The following is a 22,662-nucleotide window of genomic DNA, read 5'->3' on the forward strand; positions in this document are numbered from 1 at the left end:
TTAAATCATCCCCAACCGCTCCAGAACATCACGCATCTCCTCTGCATACTGCATTTCATCACATCTAAGATGCTTTCAACAGTACAACTCCATCCTGACATACAACACTGCCAAAGAAAGCTACAACACACCTTCCATCAGAAGCTACGTCACAATTTCAGGAGTGTTAAAGTGTGTATATGTGTTTATACATACACACAAACACCTTAAATTCAGCAAAAACTGCAATTCACCAGCCTTGGAACAACTCATTCCTAAAAAATATTATAAGATCTACAGACACCTCTCCAGATCCTTTAGAAAGTTAATTTTGCCATGAAGTACAGAAAAAAAAAAAGGAGGTAAATCATTTTTTTTTAATATTTACTTTATTTGTAAGGCAGAGTGACAGAGAGAGAGAGATCTTCCATCTGCTGGCTCACTCCCCAGATGGCCACAATGGCAGGTGCTGGGCTAGGCTAGAGCCAGGAGTGAGGAACTCCATGGGTATCCCCGATGTGGGCAGCAGGGGCCCAAACTCTTGGACCATCTTCCGCTGCTTTCCCAGGCACATTAGCAGGGAGCTGGATCAAAACTGAACAGCTAGGACTCAAATCGGCACTCCGATATGGGATGCTGATGTTGCAGGCCCTGACCACAACAAAAACCCCACAGATGAATCTTAAGCATGAATAAAGTTTAGGAAACTGCAAGCGCCTGCTAACACATACTCTGCTTGTCCTTTCTGCGTTACTATAATGACACACCTGAGGTGGCTACCGTGTATGGAGAAAAGTCCCTTGAGCTCTGGGTTTGGAGCTGCCAAGAGCAAACTTGTCGTGATGCAGGCTTTGGCAGAGTGGGCACGGAGGAAGGCTCACGCCATGAACCAGGAGGCTGAGAAGGAGGCTGGAGACTTTCCCTACAACCCTCTTGCGAGAACTCCCTTCCAAAGGCACGGTACCCCAAGGACCTCAGCCCCTCCCACTAGGACCCAGTTCCTAAACACCATGATCAGATTAAGTTTCCAGCCTCTCGGTGCATTAACTCTTTGGGATTTAAAGTTCTACCTATGTTTAGGAACCAACTAATATTCAAAGCACAATACAAACTCTATTTAAAAATCATTTTTCTTTATCTGTGGCATGAAACCCTATTGCTTGGAAGTGAAGAACTGTGACATCTTTCCAACCATAAACAAGACCATCACTAATTCACATTTTCATGCACCCAACGCATGAACAGGCAGGAAACATTTTTTTTTATTTTATTTATTTTTTTTAACTTTTATTTAATGAATATAAATTTCCAAAGTACAGAATATGGATTACAATGGCTTCCCCCCCATAACGTCCCTCCCACCCGCAACCCTCCCCTTTCCCACTCCCTCTCCCCTTCCATTCACATCAAGATTCAACATATTTTTTTAAGAATATAACATTAAAAAATTTTTAAAAAGAATATACCATTAAAAACAGATTCTAAGTTTAACTGTATTTCCTTAAGGTGTCTGTTTCCTGCAGAATTAAGAAGAATGGTAGCGATTTCTCATTCCATACCAGAACAATACACTCTGCCGCTAAAGGCATAGCTGAGAGTCCCCACAAGGGCAACGGACAGAGCAAGACTGCAGAGGGCACTCGCGGTGAGGTTTCTTTGCGCACGACCAACCACGGAAACGCACCAGCTCTCAGGGCCTCCTCCCCTTCCCTCTGAGAGTGCCCACGTCGTACACCCACACGGTGTCTGTCCCCTCCCCAGTGACATGGTCCGGGCTCCAGTGTGGAAAAGGGAACCTGCACGCAATGACTCTTGCATCATCCTTAAGTTCAAGTCCAAGTTTCTTCTCCAACTGCGGCATCTGTGGAGAGTCACAGCCATTATTTCAGTGAGCGATGAGGCAGAAGAAACGATTCCTGCATTTAAGAGTCCCTGAAAATACGTGTGAAAAGATCACCTCGGGTGCAAACACACTGAGGAACAACCCCCTAACATACAGCAGCCATATGAATGCAGTTATAGGAACAGCTCCCAGTGTCAATCATGAAACTCACTATTTTCAGCAACCGTGGATCACAGACTTCCATTTTCTAGCTAAAACCATAAAGCAGCAGCGATTAAAATAAGACACAGCTTTTAATTTTTTACCTAATCAAATATTCCTGTATATTGTCTCATGTATTTAAGACATGTTTTTTCACATCTGTAATATCAAAAACCTGACATTGCCTCACAATTACATTTTTCTTCAATGGCAATGGTGCATCTTAAATCAACAACATCTGGTGTCAACAAAATATGATATAATTAGACCATGAAAAAAATACACATTCTACCAACTTTAAATAGTTCAGAATTTTAAATGTACCTATTACGCACTGATAATGAATATCCTGATAGTCAGCCTACCTTATATCATTTCTGTATAATTTTATTACCAATACATTGATGAAAAAAGGGTTTTTTATTGTTTGCTTCAAGTACTGACATAGTAATTACTTTGAGAAATTAATGACAGTTTTAAAGGTTTTTAAAACTCATCTTCAGGTCCTTAAAACTCATCTTCAGGTCCTGAAAGTATATGACTACCTTCATATCCTAAGAGTATTTTTCCCCCACTTTTTTTGTTTTTTTTTGACATGCAGAGTTAGACAGTGAGAGACAGAGAGAAAGGTCTTCCTTCCGTTGGTTCACCCCCTAAATGGCCACTACAGCCGGTGCTGCACTGATCCGAAGCCAGGAGCCAGGTGCTTCCTCCTGGTCTCCCATGGGGTGCAGGGCCCAAGCACTTGGGCTATCCTCCACTGCCTTCCTGGGCCACAGCAGAGAGCTGGACTGGAAGAGGAGCAACCGGGACAGAATCCGGCGCCACACCTGGGACTAGAACCCAGGGTACAGACACCGCAGGCGGAGGATTAGCATAGTGAGCCGCGGCGCCAGCCCCTCACTTTCTTCATTTAACTTATTTTGAGGAAATTGCAGATTTACAGAAGAGAACAAGTAATTCCTGTACACCTTCATCCAGGCTGACTGTTCGGGTTTTCGTTCACTCTTTCTTCAGGAACATTCTTCTCTACACCATTTGAGAAGAGATTGCATGCAACAGGCCCTGTCACTCCCGTAAGACTTTAGTGCATCTGAGGAAGAGTGCCTCCTGACATCCACCCAGCACAGCCGTCACACTCAGGACACTCCAATGGCAACTCCAGGCCCACCCCAGCTCTGTCACCGTCCCAGTAACAGCCTGAGTCACGTTCCCCAAGGCAGGATGCTTTTGGGGAGCACTTGTGTGCTTGTCTGTGACGTCTCTTCGGTGGGCTCAGATCTAGAACACCCCCTCAGCCTTTGCCGTTTAAGCCAACAATATGCTTCATGTGTCCAACCAAAGGGCCCTCCTCTTGGGTTCCTCAGACCCCTGCTCCTGCTGGGGCCTGTGTGTGCGTCCCAGGCAAGGCCCCAGCGGTCCGGCTGGGAACTGATCAGGGCCCCACCCACAGAGGCCAGGACACGAACTACTCAGTAAAATGGTATCTTGTTGGGCATTGCCTAAAACCTCTATTACAATATGGCGCCTGGCGGATGTTTGAGGGGCGTGTCTGCAGCTGCTGTGGTTAAGCTACCTAAGATCAGACCACCGGCAGGGATAGGTCCGCTTTAGTTCCAGACACATGGACAGTGCATGATCCCTATACTTTGCTTAAGATGCCCCTGTGCGTGGTCCACCCATGCCTGCATGACCTTTTCGCTGATTGGCTCCCCTACTGTGCATGTCTTTTGTAAGCTTTATAAGCCTGTACACTTCCTCAATAAAGTAGTTCCTGCTTCGACAGAACTCATGGGTGCTTGCGGTGTGTTTGACACGTCGACCTTACCTCTCCCGTTCACCTTGTCGGGGAGTGCTTGTGCTGCCACTGCTGGTCAGGGGCTAGCCTCAGGCTTAAGACCCCAACAGTATCTGGCTTCTCCGTTGTTGCAGTTGATTTCTCAACAATGTTGCAGTGGATTGGTGGAGGCAAGAGGCGCGGAGTCACCACACAGACCCCGGGAGTTGGGTGAAAGCGGGCTTGAGGCAAGCGGGCTTGAGGCAAGCAGCCCGCAGACTCGTTTATTTGTTAGTACAACAGCTTATATAGCCAAGACCAGCCAATCCGGTCAAGGAGCGGTCTATGCCCCAACCAATCACAGCCTATTGCCAGGCAGTTTCCAAAGCCATCCAATCACGGCCTGCTGTCAGTCAGGCTCTGTTGTCATGTGGTTTCCTCTGTTGTCATGTAGTTTCTGAAGCCATCCAATCATGGCCTGTTGCCAGGCAGTTTCTGTTGTCAGTGGCCATCTTGGTATGACCTTTTCACCTCAGCGGCCATCTTGATATGACATTTTCACCTCTTCCTTTCATCATCAGTGTGTGGTATGTAGGGAGTCAACTGGAGCTGATGTAAACATTCTATTTATTACTCATTAGATGGTTCCTACAACAGAAATCATTCACCAATTCTAGTCTGAATCTGTTTTTAATATAAGAGTGGTGGGGCCAGCGCTGTAGCATAGCAGGTAAAGCTGCTGCCTACAGTGCCAGCATCCCATATGGGCACCAGTTTGAGTCCTGGCTGCTCCAATTTCTGTCCAGCTCTCTGCTATGGCCTGGGAAAGCAGTGGAAGATGGCCCCTACACCCACATGGGAAAACCTGGAGGAGGCTCCTGGCTCCTGGCTTCGGAACCGCGCAGCTCCAGCCGTTGCAGCCAATTGGGGAGTGAACCAGCGGATGGAAGACCTCTCTTTATCTCTGTCTCTCTTTGCCTCTCCTCTCTAGTTCTGACTTTCAAATAAATAAATAAATAAAATAAATCTTTAAAACAAAATAACAATGGCAAAGTGGAGATCTGCTAATTCCATCATTCTTCTAGAAATATAGCTGGCATTCTACTCCAAGAAAGAGCTTTCTCTTGTCTCTGTCCACCTAGATCTCCATCTTTCTAAGTATCTATAGTATGAACATCTGGATTCTTATTTCATTCAGTATAACCCATTACAGTCCTCATTGATTCTAGAGTTCAGAGTGTTCTGGTTCGGCCACTGGGAGCCTCCTGCCGCTGGCTTCCCTATACTTTGGATGTTCTCTTATCTTTTATTTTTATTATTTTATTTATTTATTTATTTTTAGTGTTCTAAGTTCCTGAAGGTCCCGAATTCTCTTCCTCTGTTTTTTTTTTTTTTTTTTTTTTTTTTAAGTTTTATTTTTTTATTTAGTTACAGAGAGAGATAGAGACAGAGAGAGGTCTTCCATCCTCTGGTTCACTCCCTAGATGGCCGCAACAGCCGGATCTATGCTGATCGAAAGCCAAGAGCCAGGAGCTTCTTCCAGGTCTCCCACGCGGGTGCAGGAGCCCAAGGACATGGGCCATCTTCCACTGCTATCCCAGGCCATAGCAGAGAGCTGGATCGGAAGAGGAGCAGCTGGGACCAGAACCGGCGCCCATATGGGATGCCGGCACTTCAGGCCAGGGCATTAACCCACTGCGCCACAGCGCTGGTCCCTGGATGTCCTCCTATCAAATATTTCGAGCACTGCCTTATAATCCAGCTCAACAAAATGCTCCAGGCTTACATATCTTTCTTCCGCCAGTGCTTGACCACTCATTTGTCAAAGATCTAAGCAAAAACCACTTCTTTTTAAAAGGAACCAATTCAAGTGAGACAAATGAATCAAGCACTTCCACGAAGGTTTTATCTCTGGCCTGTAACTTACAAAAGCAGCTTGGAAAAACTCCTCTATATGACCCAGGCCTAGAATGAGCCAGAATCCTAATTCTTCATTAAAATCAATACCAAGATAACAGAGAATGAATTCCATTGCGGATGGAGGATTTCTATTCTTTAAACAGCCAATAGAGAATTTAAAAAGTTCTGTTCCTTGAGGGGAAAGCTAAATAAGCAAAGAATGAGACAAAACGCGTTTTTCCAAAATATCAGAGGTTTCTTATGGTAATTTTGTTCATAAAAGGGGTAATTGTAAACATTCATATTACTATTATTCTTTTCTCCTTCATAGTCTCTTTTATTTCCAAGTGACTGTCATGCGCTAAGTCAAGATAAACCTAAAAAAGAAAGAAGTTGTTTTTTGTTTTTTGTTTTTTGACAGGCAGAGTAGACAGCAAGAGAGAGACAGAGAGAAAGGTCTTCCTTTGCCGTTGGTTCACCCTCCAATGGCCGCTGCGGCCGGCGCTCTGTGGCCAGTGCATTGAACTGATCCGAAGCCAGCAGCCAGGTGCTTCTCCTGGTCTCCCATGGGGTGCAGGGCCCAAGCACTTGGGCCATCCTCCACTGCACTCCCGGGCCATAACAGAGAGCTGGACTGGAAGAGGAGCAACTGGGACAGAATCCGGTGCCCCGACCAGGACTAGAACCTGGTGTGCCAGAGCCGTAGGCAGAGGATTAGCCTATTGAGCCGTGGTGCAGGCCAGAAGCTATTTCAATCTTAGGAAATTAACTGGCTAAATTACACATAAATATGCAATGAATCTGGTTCCTGAGATCACACACAAAGAGAAGCAGTGATGTGTCATGTCTGTCTAATGGAATTCAAAATTATTCATACAATTACAGGTTTCAAAGTGGCACAAACTCATCATATTCTAATTATATCTTCAAAACTTTAAACACAAGTCAGAACAAGCTCAAAGGCATGAGACAAATCGGGGATGCCCATCAACAGCCGGGCTTCTCCGCACTCAGACCCCAAGCGCTCCCCCCCGGCTCTGCCCATGCTCGGGTCCGCCAATTTCAGGTGCCCAGAGCTGAGGTCAAACCTGTGAGGGCTGCTCTGGACTCCTCTTTCTCCCCCATCCACAGGCATCAGTGCACTCATCCCGCCGATTCTACCCCCACGGTGCCTGAAGGATCTGACGGCTTCCCACTGCTACTCCAGCCCCAGCCAAGCGCTGCCAAGCGCCATCGTCACCTGGAACCACAGAACACTCACAAGCCGCCCGCCGCCCGCCATGTTCCCATTAGGCCTGTGAGCCCTCCCAGCCTCCCCTGCTCACTCTCAACGGTGCCTGCCCTCAGAAGGGCCAGTGTCCTTCACGCCGCAGCCCTGCCTCCCATCTGACATCCTCCCTCATGGGCAGGCTTGCAGTTCCCCAGCCCCAACAGGCATCTTCTAGCAACTGCTCCTTGGCCTGGATCGCTCGTCTCCACACGGTCCCCTCCCCGTCACCATGCAGGGGTCCCGTCCTGGTCCTGCCCGCCCGCCCTTTCTCCTGTCCCACAGCCCTCATCCTCTTCTTTCGCGCAATAGACTTCCTGTGCGTGTCTCACTCGGTGTCTGCCCTTCCCACTGGCACAGAAGGACCTCCCAGCACGAGGGCTTTCTGCTCATTCACACAAATATTCCAAGTGATGAGAACGGGCCTGGGGTGAAGTGGCCACACTTGTTGGATGAAGGAAGAACACATGACTTGGTCACGATCTACTTCTATCAGGACATAATGACGATCTTTACGCATTAATTCATCAGAGGATTTGTAACTAGAATCAGACTTCTTTGAAGTGGTGAGAGTGAATAGCCTTCTCAGATATGTCTGCATCGTGTTCACTGGTCAATAAACTCTGAGCGAGTACTCTGGGCAGGTGCTGCTGCGTGAGCTGGCGGTGAGCAGGGTGCAGGCCCCACCCCTGAGCTCACAGTGCACACACCGTCAGAGACACCAGGCAGAGAAACGTACAGACTCCCTTCGGACAGGGGAGTGAGGTGTTACAGGAGTTGAAAACTGGACATCAAGGTGAACTTCACAAAGACAGCCAGCTGGCCAGCGAGTGGTCCCCAGGGAAGGACCTGGCCCCAGGCTCCAGGAAGAAGAGCCCAGCAAAGTCCAACATCAAGAGAAGCACAGAGGGTGGAGGGCAGCGTGGTGGGAGGCACAGCCAAGGTGAGGCAGGAGGAGGACAGAGACCCTGGCACACCAGCTCTGGGACCATGCAGAGGGATTCGGCCACATCCTCAAAAGTGGCAAAGAAGTCGCGGAAGGCTTTGAACAGAACACTGTTCAGACTGATCTGCTGTGCGTTCTGTAAAGACGCTCTGTGCACAGGCCCACATTAACTGTGGATATCTTAGATCCCACAGACCCAAACGGGACTCCTCGTCCTGTCAGGCCGATTCACAACTGTATGGACCGGCTGGGCACGAGCTGCACCTGCAGAGAGCTGTTAGGAACAACGACGATGGCATCCGAGCAGCAGGATGGATTTCCAACAGCATGGTTGCTACCTGAGAACTCCCCTACAGGCCGTTCTGGCTCTCACATTACCCACCTGTGCGCTGGCGACCACAGCCAACGTGGCACTGCAGCTTCAGGAAACAGGCTGGCGCTCAGGGAATGGGAAGTGCACTGAGAACAGCACGGGCTAAATGACTTTCCAAGGTCACACGACCTGCAGGGGGGCAGTCTCCCACCCCTCACGCTCCCCACGCAGGCTAGGCTGCTGAGAGCCGAGCGTGGGGGCCTCCACACACAAAACCGGGCCTTCCAGGCCACCTGCAGCCATCACCTGGCTCGCTCCCTCCTGGGGCATGCAAGTGTGCAGGCTGTCCGCTCCCTCCTGTAACGGGGACTCCGGCCGCTCCCCTTTCCCTGGGGAACGGCGAGATGCTGCAAGCTCCAGAGCTACGATTTCTCCGTGTGCAGAAGAAAGGGCGATGACTGCAGAAACGTTCATCACCGTTACTTTGGTTTCCCTCAGCAAACAGCGCCCAAACAGCGGCCTCAACCTGCTCCGTAAGAAGTGACGGGAGCAGCCACCACAGGTTTAGAAGCTCCCAAAGGCCACTGCTGCCCCCGCTGGCAGCGCTGCTCCCAGCTCATTACTGACCTCCCAGGCAACACTAATTTTCTTTTTATAAAGCATGGATTTCAAATTAAAGTTACTTGTCTCTAAACCACAAGTTATTCCACTTTAGAGGAAAAGTCCAAATGTCGTAGTAAATAGTAAATCACCCTGGGAATTCCACATCCAGGGCAAGCATTTAGCCGACTGGTTAAGGTGCCAGGTAAGAAACCTGCATCCCACATCAGAGTGCCTGGGTCTGATTCCCAGCCCTGGCTCCTGACTCCGGCTTCCTGCCAATGCAGACCCTGGGAGGAGGCAGCTGGCTCAAGTGGCTGGGCTCCTGTCACCCACGTAGGAGACAAGGATTGTGTTCCCAGCTCCCAGCCTCCAGCCCAGCCCAGCCCCAGGTGTTGTAGACATGTGGGGAGTGAACCAGTGCATGGAAGTGCGCTCTCTCTTGTTCTCTTTGTCTATCAAATAAGCAAGTAACTTTTTTTTTTTAATTCCAAGGCAATTTTGTGATCCCAAATAGTTTATTTAAATATTTATTATTACTTATTTGAAAAGCAGAGTGAGAGATGGAATGAGAGAGAGAGAGACCTTCCATGTGCTGGTTCACTCTCCAGTTGTTAGCAATGGCCAGAACTGGGCCAGGATCCCGGAGTTCCATCCAGGTCTCCCATGTGAGTGGCAGAGCCCCCATGTACTTAAGCCATCCTCAGGCACATTAGCAGGGAGTTGGATCAGAAAAGCAGCCTAGGCTGGCGCCACAGCTCAATAGGCTAATCCTCCACCTGCGGCGCCGGCACACTGGGTTGTAGTCCCGGTTGGGGTGCCAGATTCTGTCCTGGTTGCTCCTCTTCCAGGCCAGCTCTCTGCTGTGGCCTGGGAGTGCAGTGGAGGATGGCCCAAGTGCTTGGGCCCTGCACCTGCATGGGAGACCAGGAGAAGCACTTGGCTCCTGCCTTCGGATCAGCGCGGTGCGCCAGCCGCAGCACGCCGGCTGCAGCGGCCATTGTGGGGTGAACCAACGGGAAAGGAAGACTTTTCTCTCTGTCCACTCTGCCTGTCAAAAAAAAAAAAAGAAGAAGAAGAAGAGCAGCCTGGACTCAAGACTCAATCTGGCACTCCTACAATGAACGCTGGCTTTGCAAGTGCAGCTTAACCCACCACATCACAACACCAGCCCCCAAACGGTATGTTTAAATGATCAGTAATTATGCCTTTCTACTATTTTCACGTGTAAAACAGAAGTGCAGATACTAAAGTCTGGTCTTAATTGTAGGCCTAATGAAAGCTGCAAACATACAGAAGACTGACACTTTCAAGAATATTTAACAAAACCACTTTTACACTGTCTTTTAAAATTAAATATGGCATTACATTGAAGTTTCTAAGTAAGAGCAAATTTCTCAAGGACTGAAACATCTTATATAAAATCAACATACAAATAAAAACAAGAAGTAAATTTCCTTTTTTACATTAAAAATTCTATCAGTTATATAATTGCATTTCAGCAAAAAATCCAATTCCACCAAGATTATTATGGGTGCGATTACAGGCTTCAAGAAGGAAGCAGGGATTTCTCTCTATGGCCTGCAGAGCCCCAGGCACACTCAGTGCCCTTCCAAAGGCCAACAAGCACCACTCCCACTCCAACACTGGTATTTTCACCCAGGAAAGCATGCGATCGAAGTTCAGGCCTCGGGTCTGTGGCACCTCAGTCAGCTGAGGTGAACTGAAACCAGTCAGTGCCCATGGGCCCTGAGGATGGCGTCCTGCAGAGTTCAGAGGGCATCCCCAGGAACGGCGCCCCCAGGGACGGCAGGTGGGCAGGCCGGCGTGAGCAGGCATGGAATCGCCAAGCTCCTCAGACACCGCGCCCTCCTGAAGCCGCTCAGACTGGAAGTTTTAAGGCTCACACTGATCACTGAGATGGAGTATGACGCCAAAGTTCTAAAACATGACTGCATCTTTAATAATTAATCCCTCTAAGGCCCAAAAGTATTTTATTAAACCAAGGAGCTGAAGTCCAGAGCCCTCTCCGCACACAGGGGGTGGGGGTGTGAGGTGGCGAGCAGGGCCCCAGAGGACGGTAAAGTGCACACTCACCATCTGAGGCACGCCGAACACAACAACGTTCGTGTACTGCGAGAAAGAGACCTGCGTGAGACAGGGAAATGCTGAGTGCATCAGCTGCAGAGCCAAGTTTCCCAGCACTGAGCGGCGGCCGGCTATTGTCCTGATGGCGAGTTTCCACCAACTCCTAAAAAGAGCGGCCCCCATCAAAACTTTCACGAAGAAAAGAACGCCGTTATCACTCTCACTCACGGTAGCACAAACCCTTACGGAGCAGGTGTGAGAGGCCTCTCGTTCTGACTCCACTCCACCAGACTCCACGCTGGGGCGACAAGAACCCGAGTGATTTCAGAACCACTCAGTTTTTTTATGTTGAACCACCCTTAAAATTCTATTCCTCCGCTCTCTCCTCTAAAATACTATGAAAAATACAATAAAATGATCTTTAGTTGGAAAACAGGGAAAAATGTGCTTTCCCAGTCAAAATGCTTATCACCCAATAAAAGCCTTATTTACTCTATAGACATCATTTACGAATATACAGTGTGAAAAACAATGCAAGCAAAACCCTAGTGAATTTTTATAAGCTACTGATGACAGCATTACAGTGGGAAAACCTTATTTAAGGAAAAGCATTTTATGGGGCATTGAAAAGGCAGAATTACAGGGCTTTAAGAATACAAATCAATTTGGGAGTATCCTGTACTTTGTGACAACAGCAACCAGGGCAGCACGACTGGCGGAGTCTTTTCTGTGTTGTCCATCTCGGTCTCTCTCTAAATGCACTCACATGCACACACGTACACAAAGGCAGACAGGTCTAATACTGATCAATAACAATTCACGGGCTTTCCAAACAAAATGGAACATCTCATCGTTTCATAATAGAAATGAGAACATTTTAACTTAGGAAACAAAATGTTAGAATTCAAATGACCTATCATAAACTAAGAGAGAATCCACTGGTAACACCGATCAATTTAAAATTTGTATATGTTTCAATATGCCAAAAGATTCACGTGAATTTTCATTCTTTTTAATACAGTTTCAGCTTTAAGTCATACTAATCATGAATAAGAAAAGTTTCCACTGGATTTTTCTAAGACCAGTCTCTGCCTTACATACCTTCCACAAATCCGAAATATAGAACTTGGTGGAGCCATGCACACCTTCTTGCCAAGCGCGGTACCTGGAGTACCACACCAGCCACGGATTTAGTTCATAACCGACAGCTGTGAACCCTGCTTTTGCAGCTGCTACCACCTGTGGAGAGAGGCTGGGCTTTAACCACAAGAAAAAATCAACTTCCAGGGTCAAATGAGATGAATGTTTCCTATTTATGGTTTATAATCCTAAAACATCAACCAAAAAGGATCTTCTCTGTTCAAGACACCATGCAAACATGTGTCAAAAAAGTAACTGGCTTTGTGGACAAGGTAACAGCCAACGCACTTAAGCCCAGTTTCTCATTTTTGTCAGCGATTTCGCCTCAAGTATCAGAACAGGCATTCGGGCATGATTTAGAGGGAGGCATGATTAATTCTGGACTAGCAAGCCCCTGCGTGGTCTAACACAAAGCTGCTGAAAATCTGCAACGTCTCTCCACCTGTGAGATGGCATGGCAGCAGTGACACGAACATGCCTGGAAGAATGCAAGAAAAAACCTGTCGAGAAAAACCTGCAATTAGTTACACGCAAGTACTTCCTTGGCATGTAATGACTGCTCACTCAAAATCAAAAACAGGCGAAAGTAAAAAGGACCAACTTAGAACAAAGTCAAGTGTAGAATCCCAATAGTCAGAGGGCCAGTGGGCCAGTCCTCAAGGTTTTGTCACAGTGCTTAAAATTTTTTAAAATTTAAATTTAAAAACACAAGTTACTTTTTAATATCTTCCTCATTATTCCAGGTCACGATCAAAGAATCACAGGGTTTGGGCCACAAGGGCTGGTGAGGAGGTGGGGCACTGCTGGTCTTCATGCTCAGGTGCCCAGAAGACCAGCCTCTCTGATTGCTGGGTTGTTTTCAGCTCACCGTGAGGAGGTGGCCTAAGGATAGGGCCCCCCGCTCACACAGGAACACGCTCTGACACACTCATCTCACAAGCAGTGGCCTCGTGTCTTTATTTACAGGTTCCCAGCTACACGTGTAAGTGAGTGGTCCCTAAGTCTGACCGTTGCATAAGCAGGGGTTCATCACTGGCTTGTGCTCATTTTAACTGTGCTTTTTTTCATAGGAAGTAGTATTTGTGCACAGATAAATCAGACAAATGAAGAGGCAAACACCTATGGTGCAAAAACATAAAACAGTGAAATGCCACACTTCGGCAAACCGTTTCTAATTAAGTCGCCTCCAGTGGCTCAAGCATCTTAACAATCTGATAAATTCCAATCACATGCTAGGGGTTTCAGAATTTGGGCAAACAAGCACAAAATGAAACAATTCCCCACTTCTCAAACTTTGTCAAAGATTTGGCAAGTTTTCCCATAATCCTCATAACAAATGTAAAGTGGAAATGTTCACAATTCCGGCTCAGACTCTCAACATGTTCTAGGACAACTCACAATGCGGCCGTCGCCACTACCAATGTCTACCAGGGATCCGCTTCTGCTCTGCAACATTTTCACAACATTTTCGATCTGCTTTGTAGTTGCAGGTACAAAGGGCAAACAGACTTTCCGGAGTGCTGGTGTCACAAAGGGTGTCGCTACCGCATACACAGCCATGAGAGTCCCACCTACAATCCCCGTAAGCAGCAAGCCCCAACGGCTTTTCTTCAAAGTGTTGGCTTCAAGACTGGGGGGTAGCCCAGGCTGTGCCTGGCTTTCCTCTTGAAGTGGTTCTGGGGCTGCACCTAGATGGAGAGAGCACAGGCAGAATCTAGCACACGAGGGGCACCAAGCCTGGAGCCCAGGATACTTCTTGTGTAACAAGTTTGTCTCCTGACAAACTCATGCTTTTCAAAGGATAGTTTAGCTCAATGCACTCTAAGTTACAAGCTTAAGGTTCCACAATGAGTTCTGAATCCCAGGAACAAAAAGTGCTTCAGAGGAAATTATTCAATACTAATAGAAGACTTTCCAACACATGATTTTGTGTGTGTCCAGGAGTCATCCTTAGAAAATAATGCATTCAAACTTACCTAGTAATTTATTAATTCAGTATCTATTAGTATAAGTTTCAACCATGCACTCCATATTCTTATGTTCAGATTGAGTAAGCCTCAGACCCATAAGCATGAAAATGTCTAGGTATTACTCGAAATAGGATGAAAAGATTCTGCGATTATATTGATCTGGCATTACAATCCAGTATCACAAATACACTTTTGAAGTAGTAAGGGGGACAAAAACCAGATTTTGCCAAACATCTTAAATAAGTGTGGTATTAGAGATTTTTTTAACAGCAGATCCAAAAATAACAAGAAGTAATCACTTCCACACCATCACAAGTACAGAATTAGCAAACAAACCCATCACAGATTATACATCACAGATTATACAATAAATGGTACCTTCAATACCCTCCTGTTGAGTTTTATCTTTTAAAATGCATTCTTTAAAAAAATGATTTATTTGAAAGGCAGAGTTACAGAAACAGAAGGGGAGACACAGAGAGATCTTTCATCTGCTAGTTCACTCCCCAGATGACTACAATGGCTGGGACTGGGCCAAGATGAAACCAGGAGCTATGAACACCATCCAAGTATCTCCCTTGTGGATAGCAGGTGCCCAAGTTCTTGGGCCAGCTTCTGCTGCCTTCCCAGGTGCACTAGCAGGGAGCTAGATTGGAAATGGAACAGACAGGAATCGAACTGTCACTCATATGACATGCCTGCTTAACCCACAGTGCCACAGTGCTGGCCTGTAAAATGCATTTTAAAGCATTTTTTAAATATTTATTTGATTTATTTGAAAGGCAGAGTTACAGAGAGGGGCACATAGAGAGATCTTCCAACCACTGGTTCACTCCTCAAATTGCCACAACAGCTGGGCCTGGGCCAGGCTGCAGCCAGGAGCCAGGAGCTTAATCTTGATCTCCCAAGCAGATTGCAGGGGCCCAAACACTTGGGCCATCTTCCACTGCTTTTTCAGGTGCATTAGCAGGACCAAAAGCAAAGCAGACAGGACTCAAACCACTGTAGCAGTGGCTTAATCCATTACGCCACAATGCCAGCCCCCTAAAATGCATTTTTAACAGGATCTCAAGTTTTGGAATTGATACTGATTTGACATTGACTACTGACAGCACAGGACAGGACAGAGTAGCACGATTCCCGTGAGGCCTCCAGAGCTAGCCAAGGCTGGGGTGCCACCTCTGCCACTTCCCAGCCTGTGACCCTGAATCCCTTCTCCTCGTGGAACCTTGGCTTCCTCAGCTGTCAATCAGAGATCCCAGGGTTGTTCTGAGGATGAAATGAGTGGACGGAGGCAAAGCACTGAGAACAGGGGAGCAGAGGTGTGCGGCGTGCCGCTACTGTCGGCGACCCCTGGGGAACAGCCAGTCTCTGCCGTGAAGCAGTTCACCACGGAGCTGGGGACAAGACTGAATCCACCAGAATCCACAGCAAACAGGGGAGAAAGAGGGGCAAGGACAGATTCTCGTTGCTGGCAGATGTCAATGTTCACAGCTGCATCATCCATGAGCCACTTAAGAGGCGCACTGTGCACATCTCATAGGCGCAGCAAGAAATCTGCACGCACTGGGGGCCTGCACCACACACCTTCACGACCACAGCTCCGGAGGGCTGGCAGGGCCACCCTGCTCCATGCTCCTGGGCTCTCTGTCCTGCATCCCTCCAGCCTGGCCCCCGTTTCTCTGTTAGGACCTGGTGAGAGCATGGCCAGCGCGCTCACTGCTCTCCAGATCCGTAATCACATCTGCACGGGATCCAGGAGTGGGAGGTGGTAGACACCCTGGAGGGGACATCACGCGGCCGGTCCGCCCGTGAACTGCGGCAGTGTCTGCTGAGGAGCTACAGATGTGAGCACGGGACACAGCAAAGCGGGCACAGCACAGAGGAGGTCACATTCCAAGACACAGCTTTGCCCCTGCAACCTCCAAAAGGATTTTTCAAACTGGTTTCACAGCCCAGTGCCACTGAGGGGGGATGTGTCTACTACTAGCGCCAGGGTTGGAGGTAAAACAAAGTTTCACAAGGTGCTGGTGTCTGGCAGAAAGCCCAAGTCATGAACAACCTGCTAAAATTTCGCATTCCATGGAGGCATGCATGCGTCACAGCAGTAGCCATGGGTCTGACTATACAAGAACAGCCAAGGCACAGTTGTCACATCTTAACAGGGAATTACCTTGGGGCTAAGCTGTGGCACAGCAGGTTAGGTTAATGCCCTGGCCTGGAGCGCTGGCATCCCATATGGGCACCAATTCGAGACCTGGCTGCTCTACTTCCAGTCCAGCTCTCTGCTATGGCCTGGGAAAGCAGTGGAAGATGGCCCAAGTCCTTGGACCCCTGCACCCGTGTGGGAGACCCAGAGGAAGCTCCTGGCTCCTGGCTTTGGATTGGCGCAGCTCAAGCCGTCATGGCCAACTGGGAAGTGAACCATCTGATGGAAGACCTCTCTCTCTCTCTGCCTCTCCTCTCTCTGTGTAACTCTTTCAAATAAATTAAAAAAAAAATCTTAAAAAAAAAAAAAAAAAACAAAAACCAGGAAATTACCCTATTGGCACTCCAGTTGTACAGCACAGAGTCCAGCTGATCATGTGGTCCTGAGGGCTCAGGACTTAACTAGTTGTTTAACTAAGTTGTGACTAAGACCTGTTTTCCCACCAGTAAGATTAAGAGACAGTTATGGTTTGTTTGGCTTTTTTTTTTTTTTTTTTTTTTTTTTTTTTTTTTACAGGCAGAGTGGACAGTGAGAGAGAGACAGAGAGAAAGGTCTTCCTTTTTGCCATTGGTTCACCCTCCAATGGCTGCCGCGGCCGGCGCATCACACTGATCCGAAGCCAGGAGCCAGGTACTTCTCCTGGTCTCCCATGGGGTGCAGGGCCCCAGCACTTGGGCCATCCTCCACTGCACTCCCTGGCCACAGCAGAGAGCTGGACTGGAAGAGGGGCAACCGGGACAGAATCCGGCGCCCCGACCAGGACTAGAACCCGGTGTGCCGGCGCCGCAAGGTGGAGGATTAGCCTAGTGAGCCGCGACGCTGGCCGGCTATTTTTTTTAAACCAGAATTTAAAATTTGTAAAAAAGGACTTAGTAGTAATACTATCCTCATAGGGCTATTGGAAAAGTTACATAACCAACGCACACAAAGCACACAGCACTCAGACTGGGGGTGACTGCTCACTGCTATTCTCATCGCCATTTGGGGGCAAAATGCTCAATTTGCTAACAGCTTTGAGACATAATTCATACACATTTTGCCCACCTAACATGTGCAACTCCATGTTTTTAATATATTCACAGCCAATTTTAGACCACATTCATGACCTCAAGAAACCCCTTATTCTTCAGCCAGCACCCCCCGCCCCCAGCCCCCAGGCCTGGGCATCCACTAGTCTAGTTTTCCCCTCTAGAGTCCCTTGTTCTGGACTGAGAGGGGTGGAATCATATGCCTGTGGCCGTCTGTGACTGCCTCCTTCCGCTTAGCATGATGTCCCAAACTCCACCCGTGCTGTACTGGTGTCAGCACCTGACTGCTTTCCATGGCCGGGTAGAATCAGCCCATGAACAGAACACCTTCTGTTTACGCACTGTTTCCTGAACAGCCATGAGTCAGGTGGACCGAATCCACCGGAATCCTGAGCCCTACAGCTCGACCTGCGAACGACAGAATGAACAGCTCCCCGCCCGCAGGGCCTCCCATCTGCCTGTGTGAGTTCGGGGCCTGGCTGAGCCACACACAGGGGGCTGCGAAGGAGGGACTGACCAGTGAGGTGCTGGCAGATACAGAATCTGAGCTGGGGCAAAGGCAGCAAGCTCAGAGTTGAGGGAGGGCGGCGTGCGCTGAGCAGGGCAGCAGGCAGGCCTCAGAAGACCGATGGAGCTCGCGCTGTTTGCCGGCGCCGCAGCAAAGGTTTCAAACAGGTCACCATCACGTCTGTCTCCTGAGGCAGAGCAGCACCGGGAGCAGTGGGTCCCAGACGGAATCACTGCGTTTTCCATCTCGAGCTTCCATGCCTGGAAAAGCCTTTCATCACAAAGGTCTGTGTGGGAAAAACAAGATTTGTGCCTACGGCCTGAGGTCTGGACCAAGTTGCCAGGTAAACTGACACAGGACAGCAGTTCCAGGCAGCCTGTCACTCACAGCTCAAAAATATGAAAAGGGAGACTCCAGAAATAAACAGCTGCTGTGCTGTGAACTGAGTGCCGTTCCTAGCAGCCTGATGAAGTCTGATGCTTTTCTCTCCACCTCGTCCGAGAGGCGATCTGGCCCCCTGTCCACTGTTTCTCCTGGTAAGCTCCACCTTGAGCCAGGTGGGTCACCACACGGACTGCTACAGAACCCAGTGCCTATGCTGATGACAACCTTCACTTTACATAACGACAGCCCCGAAACACTAGAGCAGTGATGCCGGCAGTTCAGATGTGCCAAAGAGAAGCTGTAAAGCACTTCACGTACAAGGTGAAATTCTCAACCTAAAAAACCTAAGAAACACACATGCTAAAGCTGCTACGATCAAATTAAAGCAAATCTCCAGCCAGGAAATTGTGAAGGAAAAAGAAACTCCTGCTACTCTGCTGTCATACGCTAACCTGCAAGTTATAACTACCGTATGTTGAGCTTAATTAAGATGGAAAAGGCATTAAATCACAAAATTCAGTCCAGTCTTTGGTTTCAGGCATGCACTGGGGGCTGTGGAGTACTTCCCTGAGGGTGGGGGTGGGGTGGGGGTTCTATATACTTCTGGCTCCATCCAAAAAAAAAAAAAAAAAAAAAGTGTTAATTTCTAACAGTGAAAACCAGTCCCTAAACATGCAAAACTAAAATCTAGACTGTCCCTATGGGGCCAGTGTTGTGACACAGTGGGTTGTCGCTCCCCGTCTTCGTGGAGGAACAACACAGGACCCTGCGCTGTTCTTTTGTCTGCTCGGCCCTCCCCGGGTTTGCTGCTGGTTCTTCCCGGGTTGGCTACCGACCCTTCCACCTCCGTGGAAGGGCGGTTCCCCCTAGCCACTTTCCCCACTTCCGCGGGGGAGCGGCACACCGCCGGCCGGCTCTTCTCGGGGGCTGCACAGGTGTTCCTTCAGATAGATGTTCCTCTTAGATGTTCCTTGTGCATGTTGTCTCTCTCCTCCTTTATAGTCCTCTTCCACCAATCCCAACTTTGCTACCCACACGCCGAGTACGCTGCTCTCCTCCAATCAGGAGCAGCTCCTGCAGCTTGTCAAGTTGGTGAAAGGCAGCTGGGTAGAAGCTGTTTGCTCCTCTCCCAGCGCCATATTGTGGGAGAGCAGATGCATAGAATAAGTCTTTTTTTTTTTTTTTTTTTTAATTTTTGACAGGCAGAGTGGACAGTGAGAGAGAGAGACAGAGAGAAAGGTCTTCCTTTGCTGTTGGTTCACCCTCCAATGGCCGCCGCTGCAGCCGGCGCACCGCGCTGATCCGATGGCAGGAGCCAGGATCCAGGTGCTTTTCCTGGTCTCCCATGGGGTGCAGGGCCCAAGCACCTGGGCCATCCTCCACTGCACTCCCTGGCCATAGCAGAGAGCTGGCCTGGAAGAGGGGCAACCGGGACAGAATCCGGCGCCCTGACCGGGACTAGAACCCGGTGTGCCGGCACCGCAAGGTGGAGGATTAGCCTATTGAGCCACGGCGCCGGCCTAGAATAAGTCTTAATTCCAGTAACTTAGTCTAGTCCGAGTTGCTCCCAGTTGCTCCCCACAGTGGGTGAAGCCTCAGCCTGCAATGCTGGCATCCCATATGAGTGCTGGTTCATGTCCCAGCTGCTCCACTTCCGATCCAGCTCCCTGCTAATGGCCTGGGAAAGGCAGACGAAGATGACGCAAGTGCTTGGCCCTGCCACCCACATGGGAGACCCATATGGAGCTCTGGGGTCCTGGCTTCCACCTGGCCCAGTGCTAGCTGTTGCAGCCAGCTGGGGAGTGAACCAGTGGATGGGAGATCTGTCTCTCCCTCTCCATCTGTAACTCTGCCTTTCAAATAAATTAATCTTTATAAACAGAAAAAAGCTGTTTGTACAAACTGAATGTCACAGGACTACTTTAGATAAAGAATGACAGGACACTTCTGTCAGATGTGCTCTGTGGGGCACGGATCTATTCTACGACATCAGAGCATGGTGGCCCGCACTCTCGGTGAGCACTGAGGGGTCCAGGCCAGGCAAGGTTAATGTCTAGTCCGCTGTCTGCAGGCCTTGTCTGCTTACCGACTTCTCACGCTGGTAGAAAACTTCCATTTTCAGTGACAGGTTTGGGTCACCCAAAGACGCAGTGACTGAGATGTGCAAAATGCACAGAGTTCTTACTCAAGATCAAACTAGGGGCCAGTGTTGTGGCACAGGGGGTTAAGCCACTGCCTGTGGCACTGGCATTCCTATGTATGCTGGTATGAGCCCCAGCTGCTCCACTTCCAGTCCAGCTCCCTGCTAGTGTGCCTGGGAAACAGCAGAGGACAGTCCAAGTGCTTGGGCTCCTGCCCCCTCCTGGGAGACCTGGAAGCAGTTCCTGGCTCCTGGCTTCAGATCGGCTCAGCTCTGGCAGTTGCAGCCATTTGGGAGTGAACAGCAGATGGCAGACCTTTGTCTCTACCTCTCAAATAAATAAAGATCTTAAAAAAAAAAAAAAATACTGAAAGTTCAGGGGATGGCGCTGTTGCCAGCTGCGGCCTGCCATGCTGACGTCCTGTGTGAGCACTGTCCCAGCGGCTGCGATTCTGATCCAGCTCCCTGCTAAGGCGCCTGGGAAAGCAATGGAAGATGGCTCAGGTCCCTGGGCCCGGCACCCACATGGGAGACCTGGAAAAAGCTCCTGGTACCTGGCTTTGGCCTGGCACAGCGCTGGCTGTTGCAGCGATTTGGGGAGTGAAGCAACGATGGAAGATCTGTCTCTCCTCTCTCTGTAACTCTACCTTTCAACTAAATAAATCTCTAAAACAAAAAGAGCGAGGGAGAGAGGCTCAGAGCAATAAATAAAGGGAAGAAATCAGGAAGAGCGAGCAGGTGTGCAGGGAACGCCGAGCACACAGGTTACAGCAGGATTTACATTTGAACACCACAATGTTTAGGACTGGTCACGTGTACTTGCATCCAGGCACACACTTCACCACAACGCCCATCTTACAACCCCCCAGCACATGATCTCACGTGGAAGAAACCCTGCTTGGACGGGCCTGCAGACGTCCTTTCGGTAGTTACCAGCTATTGATACGGGAAAAATTCCAGCACCACCGCCGTGCACAGTATTCCACAGCCCCTGGGAATGCCTGAAACTGATCAACCTGCGCGGGGGCCGTCATTAAGCATTTCCGGTTTTCCGCAACAACCTAATGAACCAAATGGCTGGCGGAATTCACCATTCTGAGCGCGCAAACACTGAATCCGCCAAGCAAGAAGGAACGGAGGCTCCAGGATCTAAAATGTCCGGGGAGCACCACTCCAGTTGCGGAGGGTGGGCCGACTGTGAGGGTCCGTTCTGGACTCCCCAGCCAGAGTTCAGCCTCACGGTGCGCGCCCGGTCCTCGTTTACTGGGCACAGCCTGGCTGGCGTGGAGAAGGCAGCCAGGGCCGTGGACCCTGAAGTAAAGGCAGCAAAGGGAATCAGGGCAGGGGGGTGTCGGGCGGGGTTGTGAGGCGGCCCTGCACAGGGCTCAAGAATGGGACCCGCTGTGGGAAATCAGGGTTTACTGTTTTTTAAATTTTTTTTTTTATTTCAAAGAGAGACGAGACAGAGATCTTCCACCCCGTTGATTGACACCCCAGATGGTTGCCAAGGGCCAGGGCTGGGTCGGGCTGACGCCAGGAGCTTCTTCCAGGTCTCCCCCGCGGGTGCAGACGCCCATGGACTTGGCCATTAGCAGGGAGCCGGACCCGAAGTGGAGCCCAGACGGGGCCCTAGCCCACTAAGCCACAGCGGCGCCCGCGTACGAGGCTGGCTCGGGGCCGGGCACTGCGCGCTCTGCGCCCTCACAGCAGCCCTGGAGGGCACACGCTGGCATTCTCACGGCCATGTCACACGAGGACACCGGCGCGCGGAGGTCCAGCGACTTCCCCAGCACGGCCCGCGCCGTGGGCCTGCGACACCGCCATGCCACCCCGAGGGCCGAGCTAACGGCAGTCATCCGCCCAAAGGCGCCCAGAAGCGTCCTGGCGGACAGGCCGCAGACCCGAGAACGGGGCCCGGGCTGGCGCAGCGCGCCGAGGGGCAGGACGGCCGCCTGGGGCCGGGGGCGCCCGCGGCCCGCTCCCGCGCTCAGACGACACCGACGGCCCCACAGCGCCAGGCCCGCGCGCCCTCCCGCGCACGCCGCTCCGGCCTCACCTCCTCCTCCTTCCATCGCGAGATTTCCGCACTCTTAAAAAAAAAGGCGGGGGGGATGTGGAAGCTACCATCTTCTCAGAGCCGGGGTGAGAAGAAGTGTAAAACAATGCTTTAAGAAAATAATTTTTCGTTGTAACTCACTACGAAGAAGATATCAATTATAAATCTTTAGGTAATGATTCAATTATTCCTACTCTTGACCTGTGAGTTCTAAAAGTCTTCAGCTCCTCCCCCCCCTACAGCTTCCCGGATAATAGAAGTTTCCAAAGGCCGCCGATTCCAGAAGGTACTGTCTGGCGTCAAATTAGTTTCAG

At 49.6% G+C, this 22,662-nt stretch overlaps 2 protein-coding genes across 7 annotated transcripts in view; one reads left to right on the forward strand and one right to left on the reverse strand.

The window, feature by feature from the left end:
• The window catches only part of SMN1 (survival of motor neuron 1, telomeric), a 61,432-nt gene extending 57,621 nt beyond the window's left edge, over positions 1-3,811 (forward strand). Inside the window, exon 9 of the mRNA XM_070056576.1 lies at positions 3,041-3,811. The gene's annotated coding sequence lies outside the window, so the exon portion shown is untranslated. The remainder of the gene's footprint in view (positions 1-3,040) is intronic.
• On the reverse strand, positions 1,375-22,600 carry ATPSCKMT (ATP synthase c subunit lysine N-methyltransferase). 6 transcript variants are annotated; one of them, XM_051853584.2, is made up of 6 exons: positions 22,349-22,600; positions 13,452-13,741; positions 12,015-12,152; positions 10,923-11,076; positions 2,034-2,073; positions 1,706-1,840 (listed from the first exon to the last, which is right to left on the reverse strand). In XM_051853584.2, exons 1-5 carry the CDS (start codon positions 22,362-22,364, stop codon positions 2,039-2,041), a joined length of 633 nt encoding a protein of 210 aa, XP_051709544.1. In that variant the 5' UTR covers positions 22,365-22,600; the 3' UTR covers positions 1,706-1,840; positions 2,034-2,038. The 6 variants fall into 6 exon arrangements, with proteins under 6 accessions (XP_008260275.1, XP_008260277.1, XP_069912685.1 ...); XM_008262053.4 differs by lacking the exon at positions 2,034-2,073 and having other exon boundaries at positions 1,375-1,840; positions 10,923-10,973; XM_008262055.4 differs by lacking the exon at positions 2,034-2,073 and having other exon boundaries at positions 1,375-1,840.
• Positions 22,601-22,662: the final 62 nt, after the last annotated feature.

Source organism: Oryctolagus cuniculus, chromosome 14 (genome assembly GCF_964237555.1).
Source record: "Oryctolagus cuniculus chromosome 14, mOryCun1.1, whole genome shotgun sequence".
Classification (NCBI taxonomy): domain Eukaryota; kingdom Metazoa; phylum Chordata; class Mammalia; order Lagomorpha; family Leporidae; genus Oryctolagus; species Oryctolagus cuniculus.

Coding starts and splice junctions, on each gene's coding strand:
- ATPSCKMT (XM_008262053.4), bottom strand. Junction 12,153..13,451: donor GTAGTGGCGACGGCCGCATT/GTGAGTTGTCCT, acceptor CTCTCTCCACAG/GTGGTAGCAGCTGCAAAAGC. Junction 1,841..10,922: donor TGTTCGGCGTGCCTCAGATG/GTGAGTGTGCAC, acceptor GACTCTCCACAG/ATGCCGCAGTTGGAGAAGAA.